The 19,330-nt window shown below is 41.3% G+C and overlaps 2 protein-coding genes across 2 annotated transcripts; both read right to left on the bottom strand.

The window, feature by feature from the left end:
* Positions 1-102: 102 nt before the first annotated feature.
* On the bottom strand, positions 103-6,044 carry dcxr (dicarbonyl/L-xylulose reductase). The gene is made up of 9 exons (XM_032575388.1): positions 5,906-6,044; positions 5,703-5,788; positions 4,241-4,338; positions 3,907-4,061; positions 3,759-3,801; positions 3,354-3,453; positions 2,275-2,339; positions 1,569-1,686; positions 103-411 (listed from the first exon to the last, which is right to left on the bottom strand). Exons 2-9 carry the CDS (start codon positions 5,752-5,754, stop codon positions 308-310), a joined length of 735 nt encoding a protein of 244 aa, XP_032431279.1. The 5' UTR covers positions 5,755-5,788; positions 5,906-6,044; the 3' UTR covers positions 103-307.
* A 1,886-nt stretch (positions 6,045-7,930) lies between these two features.
* On the bottom strand, positions 7,931-19,131 carry rfng (RFNG O-fucosylpeptide 3-beta-N-acetylglucosaminyltransferase). Its single transcript, XM_032573777.1, has 9 exons — positions 18,866-19,131; positions 16,415-16,930; positions 14,395-14,443; positions 14,206-14,308; positions 13,409-13,562; positions 13,154-13,239; positions 11,765-11,930; positions 10,741-10,826; positions 7,931-9,473 (listed from the first exon to the last, which is right to left on the bottom strand). Exons 2-9 carry the CDS (start codon positions 16,862-16,864, stop codon positions 9,398-9,400), a joined length of 1,170 nt encoding a protein of 389 aa, XP_032429668.1. The 5' UTR covers positions 16,865-16,930; positions 18,866-19,131; the 3' UTR covers positions 7,931-9,397.
* Between the last annotated feature and the right edge of the window lie 199 nt (positions 19,132-19,330).

Below are 19,330 nucleotides of genomic sequence, written 5' to 3'. Positions count from 1 at the left end.
CAAAACAAAAAAGTTATTCTAATTATTTTTTTAATTAATCATATTATATTTTAATTGTCTGAGGGCTAATAGATAAGATCCCTTTAATCAATCCGGATGATATCATGGCTTTTTTATGCTTTTATTTCACTGAGATCTACATCTACACCTGGGATGTAATTTTCTGATGTTCAAAACAAACACAGACAAATTAAAAATCATGATTCAACAACAATGAACCCGTTCATTTTGGACCATCTGAATGTTTGGATAAAACCCTGAGCTGTCAGCACGTCTGCCTCTGATCAGCTGGAACTCGTGGTGATGTTCAGCAGGCCAGGTGGCCTCCGTCCACTGGCAGGGCGACTCCGTTAATCATGCTGCTCTTCTCACTCAGCAGGAACAAGATGCAGTTCACCACATCCTCCTCCTCTGCACACACACACACACACACATACACATGTGGACTTTCCATTGATTTCTACACACAAACACACACTTCAGCTCCAAGCAAGCTTCTACAAACTGCATTCATTTTATATATTCAATTTGGAGGAAAGTGAGAGAAACTTGAAACCAGAGAATTTTCTGCAATAAAACAATAAAAGTTATTTTATTTGGTAAATCGAACCTGCTGACAGAAAGCAGCAGATCATTAAACTCGTCTGGTTGTGTGTCCATTCAATGATCTTTGATTCAGATTCCACTCTAGGTTTTATTATCTGATGCTGATTAGTAAAATTAAGGATTATCTTCCCCATAACGCCCTTGACGCTTTTATTACTTATGTATTCCCTCCACTGGCTGCCCGTTTCTTTTAGAACTGATGCTAAGATCTTGTTTTAGTTTTTAAATGACTCATCTTTTCAAATTGACTTTTAATACCAGACAGCATAACGATTAGGCCAGTTCTTGTTTGTTTTATAAAAAGAACATTATGTAAATATCTGGTTTCAGCTGTAAGTCAAACTTAGTTTGTTCAGAAAACATTCGAAAGACGTTTTAAACAGTTTTCTATGAGTTGTCCGAAACAAAGGCAGGAAGTGACACGTGCAGATCTCTTACTCCACGTGTTGGGAACAGGCCAGAGAAGAAATGGCTGCCAGTGTTGAGAGTCACTGACTCTATTCAGTTTAGCCACTCTTATATTTAAAACAGAAAGGAACCAGGATGAAAATCAACAAGATTACATTTTACCATAAGAACAATTCTAACAGTTTGTTTCAGCAGCCTGGTCAGTGTTGGTATATTTCTTGTAATGCCGTTGCAGGTGATTTCTGTATTGATACTGCAAATGTTCACTAACTCATTTACAGAGTTGTGATAATCACTGGATTTTCTAAAGTAACTTTTTTTGGTGAAAATTGTAAAAATGTTAAAGAAATCATAAAAAGCTGTGAAGGATGAAGAGGACTTTTACCTACTGAAGTAATATTTCAGTTATTTTAAGTGATAAACTGTCAGGTTGAAAGCGAGTCCCACTCTGGTCAAGTTTCAGATAAAAGTATTGGTAAAATCTCTGAAGGCTGCTTGTTTAAGATTACCAAACAACACTGTGAGCACACAAGGTCGTGACCTTTGTATCTGACCTGCGAAGCGGCCCAGGGGGATGCGGGACTTCATGGTCTGGGCTTTTTCCGGGTCACTCCAGCCCAGGCGACCCATCTTTGTCATAACAACTGTAGGGTTGACGCTGTTCACACGGATCTGATCGGACCACAAAACAAGTTTCTGAGTGAGCACAGAGGGCAGCATCACGATGTGTGTGGAGAACACACACACACACACACTGACAGGAGTTTCTGTTGCTAAGTCACTGATGTCTGGGTTTTTTAGAGGACGCTCTGTCAGTTAAAGGTTTCTGCTGCAGACATGAGCTGGGAATGTTTCTGTGTGGAAATAATATCAGAGGTCATGCAAAAAACTTTTTAAAAACTCTGGACAGTAACTGTCAGTGTTGTTGCTAGGTAGACTGGATACATGCTGAACTTAGGCTTTACAGACAAAGTTTTATTGAAGTTAAGGTCTAATTAAAGCTCAGAGCTGCTCGAATATATATAGATATGATTTAGAATATGCTGATGATACCTACTTTTTTGGATTAGAGGCCACTTTTGGACCATTAATTCTAAAGTGGCCTTTTGGATTAGAGGTCAAACAGCTTCAGGAAACGAGAGAAAAAGAGCAGCTGTCCTCTGTTCAAGAAGAGTTCTCTGGAACTGTTCTGGTGTTTAAAACAGACTGAGGTTGGGCTCCTTTAGCGAATCCCTCCTGCAGGTTTGAGTGAAGTAGTACCTGATGGGGTCCGAGCTCTAGGGCCATCACTTTGGTCAGCATGTCCAGGGCCCCTTTAGTTGCACCTGAGCAAGGCCGAACGACAACACAGCAACTCTCACTGGAAGTGATTACAGGTACTAGAACATCAAAGTTAGAATACTGTGAAAAAGTGCAATATATCTGGCCAGTCATCTCAGAAAGGGAAAGTCATTATGTATTATAATCACATATAATATAGAGTGATATTTCCCAAGACTGTTTCTAGTCATTTTGATGATTATGCAAGTTCAGTGTCTCAGAAAATCAGAATTGTGTGAAAAAGGTTATTATTGGAAACTCCTGGTGTTAGCCCCAGTCAGCTGATTAACTAAAACACCTGCAGATGTTTCCTGAGTCTCCAAGGTCACTCTGGGTCAGCAGGACCCAATCATGGTAAGGTTTGGGGTATCATGTTTTGCTGGTTCTGGTCCACTGGGTTTCCACAGTCAATGCAGCATCAACCAGGAGAATCTAGAGCTCTTCATGCTTCCTCTGCTGACCAGCTGGATGAAGATGAACAACAAACTCCCCTGATCTTTAACCCCTTTGATCATTTCTGGGCTGTTTTGAAGAGGAAGATGAGACACCAGACCCAACAGGGCAGTTGAGCAGAAGGCAGCTATCAAACCAACCATCACACCTACACAGAACCATCGGATGGTCTCCTCCATGCCACGGCGCATTGATCCAGTAATTTAAATGAAAATGGAGACTGACCACGCATTGAGTGGACAGAAACATACATACCTTTCAGAGTCCTGACCTCTGTGCTCAAAGCATCTGTTTTTGATTGGTCTAATCTGATATTTTAGCCTTCTGAGACACTGAATTTGGGCTTTTCTTCACCTATAGACACAATTATTAAAACTGCAAAGGACAAAAGCTAGAAATATTTCAATCTGTGGTCAATGACTCTCTCGAAAATGACTGTTTCACTCTCTCAGAGGGCTCGCAAGAAATATTGCACTTTTATTTTATGCAATATTTCATTTCTTCCATTTGTTTCTCAAAGTGTGGTGAAGGAGAAGACAGTGAATGTCAAGCCGTCTGTTCCTCACAGTAAACAGTATGATCCCTGAGGGCGCGCTGGGACGCCTGGCTGGACACGTTGACGATGGAGCCGCCCGACCCTCTGGCCTTCATCCCACCAGCCACCATCTACCACACACACAGAAACAGATAGCTTCAGTTGTTTACAGTAAAAGGATTGCATGGCCCATCTAACTATGTGTGTGTATATCGCAGTTAAGCATTCACAGCCATCAGCAGTTTTGTGTTTTGCTGCATTCTGCACAGCATAAAGTCCACCTCAGAGTGACAGTGGCAGATGTTTTAGGGTCATTCTGAGGAAATCACTAGTGAGGAAGAATATGAATAAAGTGTTTAGATGAATTCAATCAATTAATTTAATGTAGATGCAAATAGCAGCTGAATAAGCAGATCTTACTTTAGGGCTGTTTTACCTGAGAAATGTGTAGCACAGCTTTCACATTCACATTAAACAATCTGAAAAACAACAACAGTTGGTTGAAACCAGTAACTCAGTTCCTGTTCTCACCCTTTGACCTGATCTGTATCTAGGAGAATAAAATGGTGTCATTCTGGCCTTACAGGTCAAACTGGTCAGGTGTGACCTCCAGGAATGGCTGCAGTTTGGTGCAGGCAGCATTGTTCACCAGCAGATCGATGGGCCCGACGTCCTTCAGGGCAGCCTCAGTGGCTGCCCAGTCCGCCAGGTCCACACACACTGGGACGATGGCTGGACACTGGAGGGGGGCGAAGGAGGAAGTCAGAGTATTTACTTTCAAGGTGAAGGCAGAGAGAGAATGAACAAGAAGTCTGCAAAGCTACAGAAAGCCAAACTGTGAGGCAGTTCGTATCAAATAAGAATGGGGATGGAGTGGTGTGTGTGTGTGTGTTGGGGGGGTCGCAACAGGGGGGTTACCTCTTGCACTAAACTGTTGAGGTCAGCCTGTGTCCGTGTGACTGCAGTGACCCGAGCCCCGCAGCGTGCCAGAGCCAGAGCCGTGGCCCTGCCGATACCTGATACACAAAATATACATCATCATCCAGACTGAAGCTGCCGGGTCACACAAATCCACGAAAATTCACACACACACACACACATGTTTGCATGGCTATTTTTGTGGGGACTTTCCTTTGACTTCCATTCAAAAAGAGCGTTTCCCAGGCTTCGGTCCCCACAACGTAGTATGTGTCAAGAAAATGCTCCCCACAAGGTATTACAAACAAACACACATTCAATTCAAAAATACTTTATGGATCCCAAAGTAAAACTAAACATTGCTGTAAGTCATGTTAATTCAAATTTGTCAAAGAGTTATTGTACATCCTGTATTCAGTGAATCTGAAGAAGCCTCTGACTGAAGGCGCTCTGTCTATGACAGCCTCATAAAGAGGAGGTAAGGGTTGTCCATCATTTTCTTGATTTTATGTCAAATCCGTCTTTGCTTCATCCAGAGGTTCCACACACATGAATATTTTTGGGAAAATTTCTTTTTTTGAAATGACAACAAAATTTTCACCACTTCATTTTTAACAATATTGTACAACAATTTATTTTGAAAGCAGTGAGGAAACTGGATCAGTGGTAGCGATTTAACGCCCACCAAGCCTCAAACATCTGGAGTATGAAGACTGGATTGTGACGGAGAATAAAGAACAGAGAACTGAAGCATCGTCTGACTAAAGATTCCCAGTGAGGCACTGTTTGCCAGGCTGCAGCCTTGTTACTGAATGGATTCATTTCATTTCTACACCAGATAGTTACAAAGTAAAAAATGAAAAAAAAAGTATTTTTTTTGTGTGAAAAAAAACTAAATGTGACAGGTCTATAACTATTCAGCCTTTGTGATGACATAACCCTGATCTTCCTCCTGATGTTTCTAAAAGTCAAATAGCCTGTGGTGAATTCAGCAAACTGAACACTAACTGTGAATGTTTCTATAAGACCTGAGTTACAGAGCAGAGAAACCAACTAATGGAGTCAGACGAACAGACTGCAGAATATCTGAACATGTTCTAATTTGACTTTCAAAAAGTGGAAACAGATTATATTGTGGAGGTTCAGGTCATCCAGTTCAGAACTGACCTATGATGTCACGTGGTGCAGGAATCTCTTCTGGTCTAAGATGAGAATCACTTCATGATCTGTTTCACTAAATTAATTTTAATCATCTTTCTCTATATAATATTCCAGTCAAGGATTGACTTGTGAATATAACGGTAAAGTGGAACTGAAACCGTTAGACATGTTTTTCTCGCGCTGATTGTGAGATAAAGTTATTAAAAACACTGGAATGAGAGACAACTTCCGCATAAACACAGAACCGAACCCGCTCTGCATGCCGGTGGTACCGTCCCGGTCCACTAAAGATTATTCCCACCTTTTCCTGCTCCTGTCACCAGCGCCTGTTTGCCTGCAAATGAAATCTCCATGTTGAGAGGTTCGGTTCGGTTCGGCTGCGATCAGCTGCAAATAGACAACACACAGCAGCTTCGGTCACGTTTCCGGTGGATCCGTCTCGGTTCCAGTTCATTTGAAACTGAGACAGTCCTTCATGTGACTGGTACCGTGAAGAGAACTCACCTTTTGTAGGCAGATCCGGGTTCAGAAACCTAACCTGAAAGTCCAGGAGGAAAGTCCTGTTTCACTTCCAGGTCAGAGCTGCTGCTCTCTCACTGACTGAGCATAAGTTGGTGTTTACATGACCGTTCAACTAAACCCTCAACAGAGCACACTGTTTCCCCCCACAGCTTCTGACTGGGCTGGAAGCTCACCTGCCACTCTGATAAATAAACAAAAGCAACTAAAAAAAAGAACGTGTATGTCATCATTTTTGAAATAATCTCCCATTATCACGTAGCAATCTCAGAATAATGAGGATAAAGTTTTGTGTTTTGGACTACCACAGCTTACAAAATCAACTCCATGTACTGATGCTTGAATGGGCTGTTCTTTCAGCAAATGGTCATACACAGCATACTCCACTTAATGATTAATCAATTCCTAAATTAGTTAACGATTGTTTCAATCATTGATTAATCTCAATTAATCGGACTGCTTCAGCCTAGGTCTCATATCAGTAGCTGTGGAAATTGATTTCCTTTAGACAAGTCTGTAGGTTTTATTGTGAATCATAAACATCTGTAGTCGTCATTAATCAGTCCATGTCCCTTGGTTTCTTATCTTCTGCTCAAGTTTAGTGATATTGTTTGGCTTGTTTGCATTGAAAAGTCACTTCCTCCAGCTGATCCCTTACAGCTCTCTCAAAGATCGACTCCTATTTATTGCCTTGAGTTTTCTGGCCTGATGTATTTGAAGGTGTGTCTGGATTGACCCTCACCATAAACTTCCTGGATTTTTTTGGGATGGCCCTACATCTGGTCCAGTGTGTTCTGATGGAGCCTCCTTGAGAATGATAGTTGATTTCAGAACTTTCGATGCATCACTCATAGGTCAAAACTCTCCAAAAAATCATTTGCCAGAAATCTTCAGATTTACAAATGAGATACTAAAAAATGTTTGCAGAAGTCAGTCAACATACACATCTTCACTCTCCTGCTTCCATTCATCCAGTTTTAGAGTTTAACGGCAGGAAATGAGCGACCTTTTCTGAACCCAGAGAAATGTGATGCCCAGCTTCAAAAACAGTCATTCAGTCTGAAACATGAAGGCTTTAATTTTGTCCCGCAGCATATAGGAACACGAGTTAACAGAAACAGTCTGACCCACTGACCCACAGTGGGACTCATGCTTTTGGGTTCTAGTCTTCCTGTGCAGAGGTAGCCTGTTGCTTTACACACACAGGAGAAACACACACACACACACACACCCACACGCACACCCCCACACACACGCACACACACACACACACGATGGGTTGTTATCTGAGACACATGGCAGCATCAGGCTCAGTGTGAAAACAGAGGGTTAGAGCGGGAAAAACTCCTGATGATTATGCTTAATAAAGCTAAGGTTGCCTCTAACAACACTTTAAATTTCACGAGGAGGGGTTCTGTAGGAGGTAATGAGCAGTCATCATCTTACCTGCAGCAGTTAACATGTAAACATCTTCACTTTGATCAAACAGATCATCTCTCTTTAGTTAATGTCTCAACAAATCAGTGAAGATTTCTAACCGACACCATCAGTGGTTCAATCAAACACTAAAAAAAAAGACCTTGTAAACTCTCAACCTGTGATATTAAATTGTCTCTGTATGCAAGCAACCAATTGCAAACATCACAAGAGCTGAAAGCAGCCATGTCAAACATAACATGGGAACATGTCAAACAGAGGTGATCTGTTTGACAGGTCAAAGGAGTCAAAGGTCATATGCATCGTGATATGATACGGGAAATTCACGAACTGAGTGGAAAACTGATGAGCTCACCTTCCTTCAGACTACTTCAAAAAGAGAAAAGTTTTATATTGTCAAAGGTTTTGATAAACTCAGAAACAACAAGCCTGTGAGCTCCTCTACACCCTGGACAACACACACACACACACACACACACACCCACCCACCCACACACACACACACACACAAGGAGAAGGGAAGCACAGTTTTAGAGGGTTCTGAGTGTTTGCATGAACCACAGCAACACGTTGGAGCTTTGAAGGTTTTTTAAGATGAAGAAAATCACCTTCTGTTTCTCTGACTCTAACCACCCATCTCCATTCCATCAGGTGAGATGATGACCAATAACTTCACCACAGAACCCAAGTATATGAAAACTAAAAACAAACAAACACACAAAAAAAGACAAGTACATGTTAACAATCTGAGCCATATTCATCCTGATAGCATCAGGTCCAGATTTTACACCTTGATTGTGAAAATATGTCCCGACTCTGTCACCATAAAACAAAAATAAAAATTATAGTTCATCCAATTTGACATCAACACAATAATGCAATATTATATTCAACAACAGCTGATAACATAAAGCATGTGACAAGCGTGCAAAAGAGGAAATAAACTGGGAAAAGATATTTGGCTGAGTCTATAAAAGCATTTATCAGGTACAGACTGAAAGAGTGCCGTGAGTTTTGAGCATTTCTTTTCTGCTCCATTAACATCTGAGAAGCTATTACTCATTTATTACAAGAATCTTAAACATTTCCTTCATTTTAATAAAACATTCAAACAAATGGCAAAAAATGTATTAAACTGAAACATTGTGTCTTTATAAGGAAATGAAAATACTGAAAGGTGTTGCACATCAAAGGAAAGGAGTAAAATCAGGTTCCATCTTTAAACTGCTCTCCATGTTTTCCCTGCAGATACTGTATCTCTCCTCGTCTGGAGAGACGGTGGGGCTTGATGGTGATAATGACTCATTCTTCCATCCAGTGCTGCAAGTTTGGTTCTCAGAGTGGAAATGATAGTTTGGGTCAATAAACCAGAAAATAGAAAATGGAATGGTGATTGTTGTTTTTTTCCAGGTGTGCCTAATGACTCACAATTTGCACATTTTCCATGACCTGAATTTTTTCAAAACGTCTGTGAGCAAGGTAAAAAAATGAACCAGTCTGTGGATCATCAACAAGTATCCCCAGATTTTTGGGTGTTTAGGTTCCCCGAGTTAACACTGCTGCTGGTTGAAGGGTTGCTTTGGCAACAGACATCAGGTGATTATAACATTTAGTCAGAAAATCTGACTTAATTATGAAAAAATGGCATAAAAATATGTACCTACTATAGTACCAGGGTGGACCCAAAACAACAGCAGATAACTAACTGTCCACAAGCAGCAGAGAGGAGCCAGGTGAGCTGGCTGGTCAGGATTCCTCCTGGAGGTGTTCATGTCCCTCTGGACCAGACCCAGGTCAGGGTATGGGAATACATTTCTCTGCTGGCCTGGGAACGCCATGGGATTCCCCAGGCGGAGCTGGACCAGGGGGCTGCAGGGGGGGAAGGCTACTGAGGGTGCTGTCCCCAGGATCCCGGATCAGGAGGAATACAGCAGATGGACCATCTCCTCACTGACATGACATCAGTCCAGGAACAGGGAAGTTATTTTTGACATATTGAATTATTGCTGAAACACTTGGGCTGAGTTGTTTCCAGGATGTTCAGTTTGGGTGTCCAGGTGTTAACTTTGGACACCACTCAGTGTCTGGGTACAGAAGGCAGTGGACCGTCTTAAACCTGCGGGATGGACAGAGACACAAGTGTTGAGTTTTTTCCACATTAAGAAGTGGAGCTTTACCTTAGCATGGAGGTGTGTCCAGTATTACCATAAGTCAAGGTTTGTGCATCTCTCAAGTCAGAGCTCATGTTTTATCAGGTGTTCTAAAAACAACTACTTCCTATGACTGAAGGCTAAGTGAGAGAGTCAGTCAGGTTTTTTTAAACAAAAAGGTTGTGATGGGTTAGCATGCAAGCTCTGAGGTTGAATCTGACAAGAACTGAATCTGTGACATGTTCAAACTAAGACCTCAATACAGTCCAAACTATAAAAATACATAACCTTTTTTTTCTTGATAAATCAGGCTAAACGTTTTCCGTTTTAAGTCAGTATGGATTACTACTTGGGTTGGCGTTCTAAGGTTTGACCCCAATGTAATGATGGTCTTTACACTGGACTCTAATCTGCCTTTATCTTCTGCTTTTAATGGCTTCTTTTTGACTGAGCGGCTTTTCAGGCCATAGCAGCGTTTTGTCCTGGTGCTGATTCCCTCTGGAACCCGTTCTGCTCTGGGACACGCCGACTGATGGAGGTTCATCCATCAGCCTATTCCCGATATAGACTGACAGATATCCGCTTTTTACATTTTTTTATGATATCACACACAAAAGCATTTGAGGTGCTTACAGGAACATTAAACTTGTTTAAAGGTGCATTAATCTTAGTGAATGGTAATATATAAAGTTAATTAAATGATAAATACTCACTCTCAATATTCAAGCAAACAGAAATAATTTTGATCATTCTAAATGACTGAAAACAAACAAAGTTTAACCTTATTTGATGTCAGGTTTTGTGTCGTGTAAATCCCTTCATTCAACTCCAGATCCAAAATGTCACATCAGTTTAAAGAAACATCACAACATTATCCATCCATAGGACAAAGTCTCCCTTTGTCCTGCGCTTATACTGTAGTGTAAGTTTACTACAATCAGTCTTGCTGACTTCTTTAAAAGTTGCAACTGAGAATCTTACCATTGTTGAAGATGTGCAACCTAAGGTTGGCTACTAGCTTTAACTTAATCTAGGTGTTGAGGCCCAGCAGATAACAGCTAAATGTCTGCTTGTTAGGTCCCAACTTTAGCCACTGAAGAACATCAAACAGGATCTACCATCCACACAGTCAGGAGGCTTCATGAAACAGTTAGTTCAGAGCTCTAAACAGGAGCTCAGGTTGTCTGGGAAACCTTCAGAAAGTCAATGCAGAAAAAGACACTTCCTGCTCACCTGGTGGGGTCTTCAGTCAGAGAAAAGCCCCCAACGATGCTGACCACGTTTCTTCTGTTCTCAAAGCCTCCATAACTCAGAGTGACCTTGTGAAAGACATGTGGAGAAATGAGAAATTAGAAGAAAAAACACTAAATCAGGAACACCCTGTTGGTACTGGACGCCCCTTTGGTCCACTGGTCATAAAACATGTGGACACGGTCAGCAGCAATATTCAGTTATGGAGTCAGGACGTAAAACTGCAGTAAGTTGGGGTTTAACTGTACATGTCTCTGTTTAGCCACACTTCATACATTTTTATTAAATAAAAAAAAAATACAAAATGATAAATATTAATATAGATAATTAGATTTCCAAGCTCCTCCTTGAACCTACAGTCTCCAGTGAGCTTATGCCTCACACCTCCCCCACTCAGCTCCTCTAGACTAGCAGCAGCAGCAATTAGTCAACACCTGGAGGAACTACTGGGTCTACTGGGTTTATTAGACCAACTACAACACTCGTAAGTACGGTTGTAAACGGCATCAGTCGGGAAATGTTGTGATGAAGACCAGAAGGCGGAGTGTTGGAAAGACTAGGAGTCTCTTAAAGAGACAGCGGCCCAATTCAAGGTGTCACAAACAGTTATGATGCATATTCAATTTTCTTTTAAGTTATGCTTAATATATGCAGCATTTTTATAACTGAAGGTTACATAGTTACTTGATTATACAATAAAATCATACATAATACCACCCGTTTAATCACCACACATCTTTCTCTTTTTCACTTTCCTTTAAACCATCCTCTTCTCTTATTCTAACTCATTTTCAGTTATTTACTATTACTTCCCCAGTCCAGGTAGTTTTCTTCAGTGCGTTTTAGTTGCTGATATTTGGATATTTCCCAAAAATGCCACACGTTGCTGCAATGTGATCAACTAAATTGCTTTATGTGTTGTGCAACTGAAAAGTGTGCCTCATAAAGAGGGCAGAAATCAAAATTCCAAAATGAATGAAATAGTAAGAAGTGCTTGCTAACTCACCTGCTGGAGCACGGTGGGAACGGGCAGCTTCTGCAGGTTCTCCAGGTGAGAGTGGAACAGGTGTGTGTGAGTGAGTGTGACCTCCAGCAGCGCTTCGATGATGTAGCCGATGGTGCAGTCATCTGGGAGGCGGATCTTTTCTGCCGTGGTGATGAAGTTCCCCAAACTGAAACCACAAAATGTTTCAGCATTTAGAACAACTCCACATTTCCATGACAACAGCTGTTTAAACTCCACACATGTTCCAGGTGAATGAGTGACCCGGCTAATGACTGCTAACGTATCTGCAGCGATTTAAACACTAAAAAAAACATACAAGCAAAGAAAAAGTGTATAAAGGCACAACAGTCGTCAAGCTCACCAGCTACCTGAAATACTCAGCAGGATTAGCTGATGTGGTCACAATGGGATTACATAATCTGGTATTTCAGCCTGTTTGTTAAAGGACCAAACTGCCTGAAATGGATTCTGTGTTTTAACTGGACTTTGTGCAGCTCTGTCCAGAGCTGCTCCAACACTCCGTATTTCTGAACATACTTACATTGTGACAGCTCTGTGGTGCCAGCCTCCATCTTTCTGAACATCTAGTCACAAATCATATCAAATCCTTCCTCTGAACTGCTATCATTCAACCCACCACATCAGTGATGCAGCATCCTCTGCCCTCACTCATCTGGGGCCAAATGTCAGAATGTTCTTTATAGGTTTTCATTAAACATTTAACCCATTGCTGCAGCAACAAACTCAGAAACCAAAGCAGCTTGGTTTCAACATCTGGGTCTGGAATGGGCTCCTGGGCCCCCTGCAGACAAATATCCCCATGCAGAACATGGAGCCCCTCAGGGATGGGAACTCGGCCCCTTTGTTAGCCCAGCTGGTAGCAAAGTCACAGAACTGGGTCTCATCCACAACAAGAACATCATCTACTAGAGAGGAAGTCAGCCACAAGCTGAAACACTGGAGAGCTGAATGACTAATATAAAACTTTCCACCAATCTGATGGCTGAGTAACCTAAATAACTGATTAAAAGCAATAATTGTTGAGTTCATATGTCTATTTATTCAATAATGTAGGAGCAAAAATGGTTTTGAAGGAAAGTGTTTTTGCTTTTTTTTTCAAATCAATGTGTAGTTTGATTAAAATGTGATTAATTGCAATCAATTAATCACAGATGCTGCAATTAATGCAACAAAATCTTTTAAAACATTTTAATCGAGTCCCACTACTAGTTATTTTATCTCTTTTTATCTCGAATGTCACTTCCTTACAAACATTGATAATCATCATCACATCTGCTTGTGTAGATTCTTATATTCAGAGGAAATGAATGCAGCGTTTCTCCTGTCGTTCTGTTTCTGATGATAATAACTATGTGACTGTTGGCCCACCTGGCCCAGGGGCTCATTTTCAGAGCCAGACCTCGACTGATGCAGAACCCCGCTCCCCCTGTGGCGAACCAGAACTTCACCGACACCTGAAATGAAGAAGATGGCAAATCAGCCGAATGCTACCAGGTCAAAAGAGAAAAACACAAAACGTCACGGCTTAAAACGCCGGCCGGTTCAAATCTGCTAACTCTAAACAGGTTTATACGTGATGCAGTGAGAGGAGCAGGAAACCGAGTAAGGTTTAAGCAGACTGACCGTTCCGTCGCTCTTCACCCTCTCTGCAGCCTCTATGGGGTGGTCCAGACTGGGCCGGCCCAGGTAGATGTCCTGGCTGTGATGGTATGAGGACAGCAGTTGCAGCAGACTGGGCAGGATCACATAGTTATCATCATCCACATGGCAGAACCACCTACAACACACAGAACATCAGCAGCACACATTGGTCAAAAAGTCATCATCATCATCATCATCATCATCATCAATAGCTGGATGTTTGGTTCAGTCTAAATCCTTCAGTCAGATTCTAATTCTGATGAGACTCATGTCTCAGATTAAAAGCACAGTTCGAAAATAACCTTTAAGCAAGTATTAAACATACTTTTGATTAAGTTGTAATTCTGTGTTAAAAAAAAATATTCTGAACTCGATTGCATGTTTTTATTGACTGGAAACAGAAAATCATAGATTACTGCTGGAGAACATCAGTCTGTATGAAAACAATGTATAATCTGTGTTTCAGTTGGTGAAGGAATTACTGAAGGAAATTAACTTTTCAATAACATTCTGAGTTATTGGATGGGTCTGTATTTTCTTATGAAAGTCCCAGACTCTTTAGAGTTGATTTTCAGATGGATGTACTGAAGCAGGTACAAAAAAAAGCAAGAAAGGAAGAAAGAAAAAGAAAGAAGGCAAAAAAGAAAACAATAAAGAACAAAAGAGACAACAAAAGCCCAGAAATACAAACATTTCTCAGTACATTTTGAGACGTTGAAAAACCAAACTCCAGATAGGAACCCTGACATCGTATCTGTGTTTCAGAACGTCCGACTCACTTCTTCTGGGACTCGATGAATTTATCGTACTCCACAGACATCTTGCAGCACAGAGCCTGTCGGTTGTGAGCAGCTGAGCAGTTGGTGTTGATGATGTTAGTTCCTGAGGCAGAGACATCCCAGAATAATCCGGCGTACAGACAGGCTGATGTGGTCAGAAAGGCAACACTCTTCACTTCAGCTGCTTACCTGTCTTCAGCTGCAGCTCCCTGTCGTCACCATCAGTGAAGAAGTAGGTCTGGAACAGAGAGGCCCCTTAGTGTGTTAAAGGGAACAAACAGCAGTTCACACCACCTGTTATGAGGGCCAATCAGATCATCTGCTGGAAGTTATGAAATGATCAGAGCAAAACATTATGACCACCATAGGCTTCTTGGCATCTGCAGCCCTTTCGCTTAGTGTGTAAGCTTCACTAGCTGAGACATAGAGCTGCTTGCATGTGACTGTGGTTTTAGAACAAAGAGGCCACGAGATGTTGATGCAAACATTTTGTGCATCACTCATTTTGATCCCGGTCTATTGTATGCAGAACAGAATCTGATTCTGTTTTCCATATGCTAATGAGAATGAGAGATGAGTTGGGCATCTTGACACAACGAGTTACAGACAATCCTAGATATGACTTTTCACCATGGCAAACAAACATCTGTGGTGCACCAACGGCAAAAACATTGATGTTTGTACATTTAGAGACAAATATTTGTTGACTAACATACAAAATACAAAAAACTCAACGCAACGCTGGAGATCAGAGGAGAAAGGCTCAAACTGGGGACCAGCATTTATGAGAGAAGTTAAGTTCAACCAGCTGTCGTGGAATCAGATGTTAATCATTTCTGTAATTGCACCAATATGTGACCCTCTGTGACCATGGAGACTGAAATAAACAGCAGTGGAAAGACTTTAAATTAACTGTCAGCAACAAATCTTCGTTTTACTGCTGGCATGAAGACCTGGCTGCTCTCTGCCGGTGTGAGCTGTGCGTTTGTGTGTGTTCAGAACTTGGTGGGCCAAGAATTCAAAGCTCAAACACAGCAAACTGCTGTAGATGCAGACTGCATGGACATTTCCTCTGAAAGCTCAGCTGTTTCAGATCATCAAACATTTAAATATAAGACTAAGATATCCTGAGTAAACATTAAAGTTTCCAAATGTGATTTGGTCTACTAGGGGAAAAGGCTAATCAGACCAACCTGTAAATGTCTCCTAAACCTAATAACCAGTTTTGCCTTTAGCAGGAACATCCAGCATCCAGAAAACTCCTCTGTCTTCTATCCAGTGCTCCCAGCGCTAACTAGCAACAACCAATCAGAGCCAGGGGGCTGGTCTTAGTGCTGGCAATCACCCTGGTGACCAAACTGCTCATCCTTCCTAGCTCCACCTCCTTTGCTCTCTGCTACGCTACAATTTCTTTCAATAGAGGCATGAGGCGTTGCTTTTTGAGCTCTTCCCGCTTTCTTCATCTGGTCTGACAGGAACCATTTTTTGATTCTGCACATCAGGCAGTAATCAGGCCCGGCTGAGGGTAATGAAGCCAAACGCAAATAGTTTGATTTATGTGTTGCTTTGGAAATCTTTCAACCTACTCCAAGCTGCCAGATAGCTTCAGGGCTAAATAACTTTTATCAGTTAATTAAAAAAGCTTTTTGCATTTACTCAGATTACACTTTTCTGATATATAAAACATTTTAATCAGAGCAAAAATAAAACAAATCAGAATAAATAATAATGTGTAGGGATGCACCGACATCTTTATCTGATATTAATATTGTTTTTATGGCCAATAACTGATATTTTGTACATATATATTTCACTTCTCTTTTCACACCGTGGAAAAAAGCAGTCACACACTGACTTCATAGGTGCTTCAGTTAAGATCCACAGTCCTTTGCTGCATCACTATCTTTGTCACATGACCAACTTTCTCTCCTCTCTCTCCAGAAACAAATGGCAGCAAGATGGAAATAAATATTGGTTTTATTCATTGGACCGATACCGATGTTAGTGCCGATATGTTGTGCTTCTATAAATATGAAGCAACAACTTCTTCACACCACTGCGGCTGAACAATTAAAATTATTTTACAAGCTATACAAAAAAAGCAAACAGGTCCCAACAAAACATCTGCAGATGAAATAGCATAAAAACATAATATATTGACTCCTCATTTCTCTCCAAATGATATAGCATGCCCAGCTGCATCACTCACCTGTTCCTTGGCTTGGGACACCCAGGTCTGGATCAGCAGCTTCAGTCTGGACCTGTGGTACTTCCTGGTGGTCTTCACTGCGATGAAAATGTCCTTCAGCTCCAGCTGGTCAGTATTCCTAGGCCCTGATTCCACAGTTCTCTTGGGAGAGTGAACGTCAGTTCTAGCAGCTGCTCCTATGACCTCTGAACTCCTACTGAGACCTGTGGCCATGTCGGTACCGCCAGCGCTGGCGGTACCTGCTGGTAGGTCGGCATGGTGAGTCTGCTCTGCTGAGGCAGACTTAGCGTGAGGTCGGGGCTGAGGCGGCTCCAGCTGGCGGGGGGGCGACTGGAGGGCCGGGATGAGCAGCAGCAGGAGGGAGCAGAGAGCAAGAGAGAACAGAAAGCAGGACTTACTGACGCCCACCGAGGCTATGTGCATCCTGGCTGGCCAATGGGGCGGGGTCATCAGCCTCCAGGGCTGCAGTCGCTCCCAACACCGTCCTGGGCTGGCATCATTCCATCACATGGAGACCTGCAGGGGGCAGTCAGAACCTTCACTCAAAGCAACAAATATTCTGTAATAATAATACAAAATGAGTCGAATCGATCATGCAAAAAATAATAATAACAACCACTGTCATTTATTATGATTAGCATTTGCAATTGAAAACACTTTGCATTTAGCAGAGCTTGCTCTGAAAGCAGGAAAATTAGTGATCTGCACAGTTGCCTGAGCTCACTTTCATTAATAATTTTACATATAAACAGTATTGTTTTAAAGTATTATGTGTGCACATGGTGCCATTTTTTAGCACAGTCAAGTAACTATGTTACCTTCAGTTGTTATAGAAATGCTGTATCAAATGTGACTCCAAAAACACTTGACTTTGCAATTTCATGCCTAGAAATTGGGCCTCTGCTCTTTCTGAAACTCTGCCTTCCAGAAGTTATCACAACATGGCTCTTCACAGTTCCCACAAGTATGAATCGAACCACTCAACCTCCATCTTGGTAGGGAAGCGCATCGCAAAGCACATGGAGGAGCTTTGCAGTCAATGTTTAAACTGATTTGTAAAGGAGGTCCAACTCTTTTCATGAATATAAGATTCTGGTGACTGGCAGAGTAAGTATATGTAGTTACACATGCGTATGCTACATGGCCGTCTTAGCTTGCAGATAAAAACTACATTAGCTTAGCTAATTTTGCTAGTTTGGCAGTAAGTACTACTGTAAATATCACTGATATTTACCTTAGTATTACACAGACGTGGGTAGTTTACTCAGAAATTGTTATTGAGTAATAGTTGTAATGTATTTATATTATATACACGTTAAATGAGAGCGAGGGGAGAGCTAATCCTAAGCTTGTTTCTTGTTGTCATAGCAACTCCACTGTAATTGTCATCAGAGTTTGTTACTAGGGGTGCACCGAGTTATCGGCCAGTCGAGTTATCTGCGCCGATTTCCTTAATTTTGGGAGATAGGTGATTGATCGACACATGTGAAGTCGATCTTATCCACCGATCTTATCTTACCAATACTGCAATTAAACCTGAATTTTTCCAGTGAGCGACATTAAAAGCTATTTCTATCCTATTCTGTTCTATTCTATTCATTTAAAAAAACAACCAAATTAGCATTCATTGCTGCTAAACATAAGAAATTGTGGTTTTGTGGTTAGCTTTTCATGAGCAGCATGCCATTTAACCTTTGTTTAATAAGCAATGACGACGGTATACTTTCTTTCTATATCGTAATAGATCAATCCCCAGAATTTAAAAACTGTATAGGATTAAATAATGAATAACAGAGCATAAAGTATGTGTGTTGTCTAGCTTTGATTAGTAGGGTAACGACATAAACTGTGTAGATGTGTGGTTCAGATACAAATAAAAATCTAGTTTGAAAATAATAATAATAATAATAATAATAATAATAATAATAATAATAATACATTTTATTTCAAAGGCGCCTTTCTGGCACTCAAGGACACCGTACAAAGAGAAAATGAGTCCCGTTCTGTGTGAAGGAGGCAGCAGGGGCCACAGGGAGGCATCACCCAATTGAAGGAGACTCCTGTAAAGGTTGTGTCTAAGGCATCATGGGGCAGATTTCTGGTTAACTTCGTTCTAATGGTTTCAACAGATAAAACTGACAGAAAACAATTTCAGAAGTTTGCCACCACACTGGAAACCCCTGAAGAAGTTATTGTTAAGTCAAAATAGAGTCCTTCTCATTAGCATATTTCTTCTTCTTGGCTACATGAAATTAAAGGAAGTCATTTCCGGCTCTTTAAATGGCGCTTTGGAGCCGCGGTAGCATGATTGCCCAAATAATCCCTGATCCCAACGAAGTAATGAATCCCGAGTTATCCTGGGCGCTTTTTCAGGTTCAACACCTGGAAGAGTAGCACTCTGAACAGACATTCACAAAGTGGAACAAAGAATATCATCTATCAGCAACTTACCCTCATAAGGTCCTTCTGTTTTATACTATAGAGAAGCAACAGAGACGAACCCCAAACAGCCCCTGTGAGTTCTAAACGGCGCCAAGTAAAGACCGGAACCGGAGCCAGCGTGTTCCTTCAGGTTCTGACGGCGGTGCAAACCGAGCCTCTGGTCCCAGACACAGCCGTCTATCTGAGGACAGGACAGCAACAGAAAGACGAGTTATTCTTCCGAACTCTGACACACATTCCTAAAACTCGAGCTGCAGCCGAGGAGGTAAAGCAAATCCGGTTCAAACCTTCAAAATAAAACAGCGATTAAATTGTCAACAAATAAAAGCAGACTTTTATATATGGGGATTGCAGCTCTATGTAAGAGTATGAATCTGATATCAGTTAGAACTACAATATTCTTGTTATTAGGGCCTACAACTCTATGTTGTATTTCTTCTGTTAATTGTTTAACCAAAGAAAAAAAACATCTTG

Source organism: Xiphophorus hellerii, chromosome 10 (assembly GCF_003331165.1).
Source record: "Xiphophorus hellerii strain 12219 chromosome 10, Xiphophorus_hellerii-4.1, whole genome shotgun sequence".
Lineage (NCBI taxonomy): Eukaryota > Metazoa > Chordata > Actinopteri > Cyprinodontiformes > Poeciliidae > Xiphophorus > Xiphophorus hellerii.
This window is presented reverse-complemented; position numbering and strand designations above follow the sequence as displayed.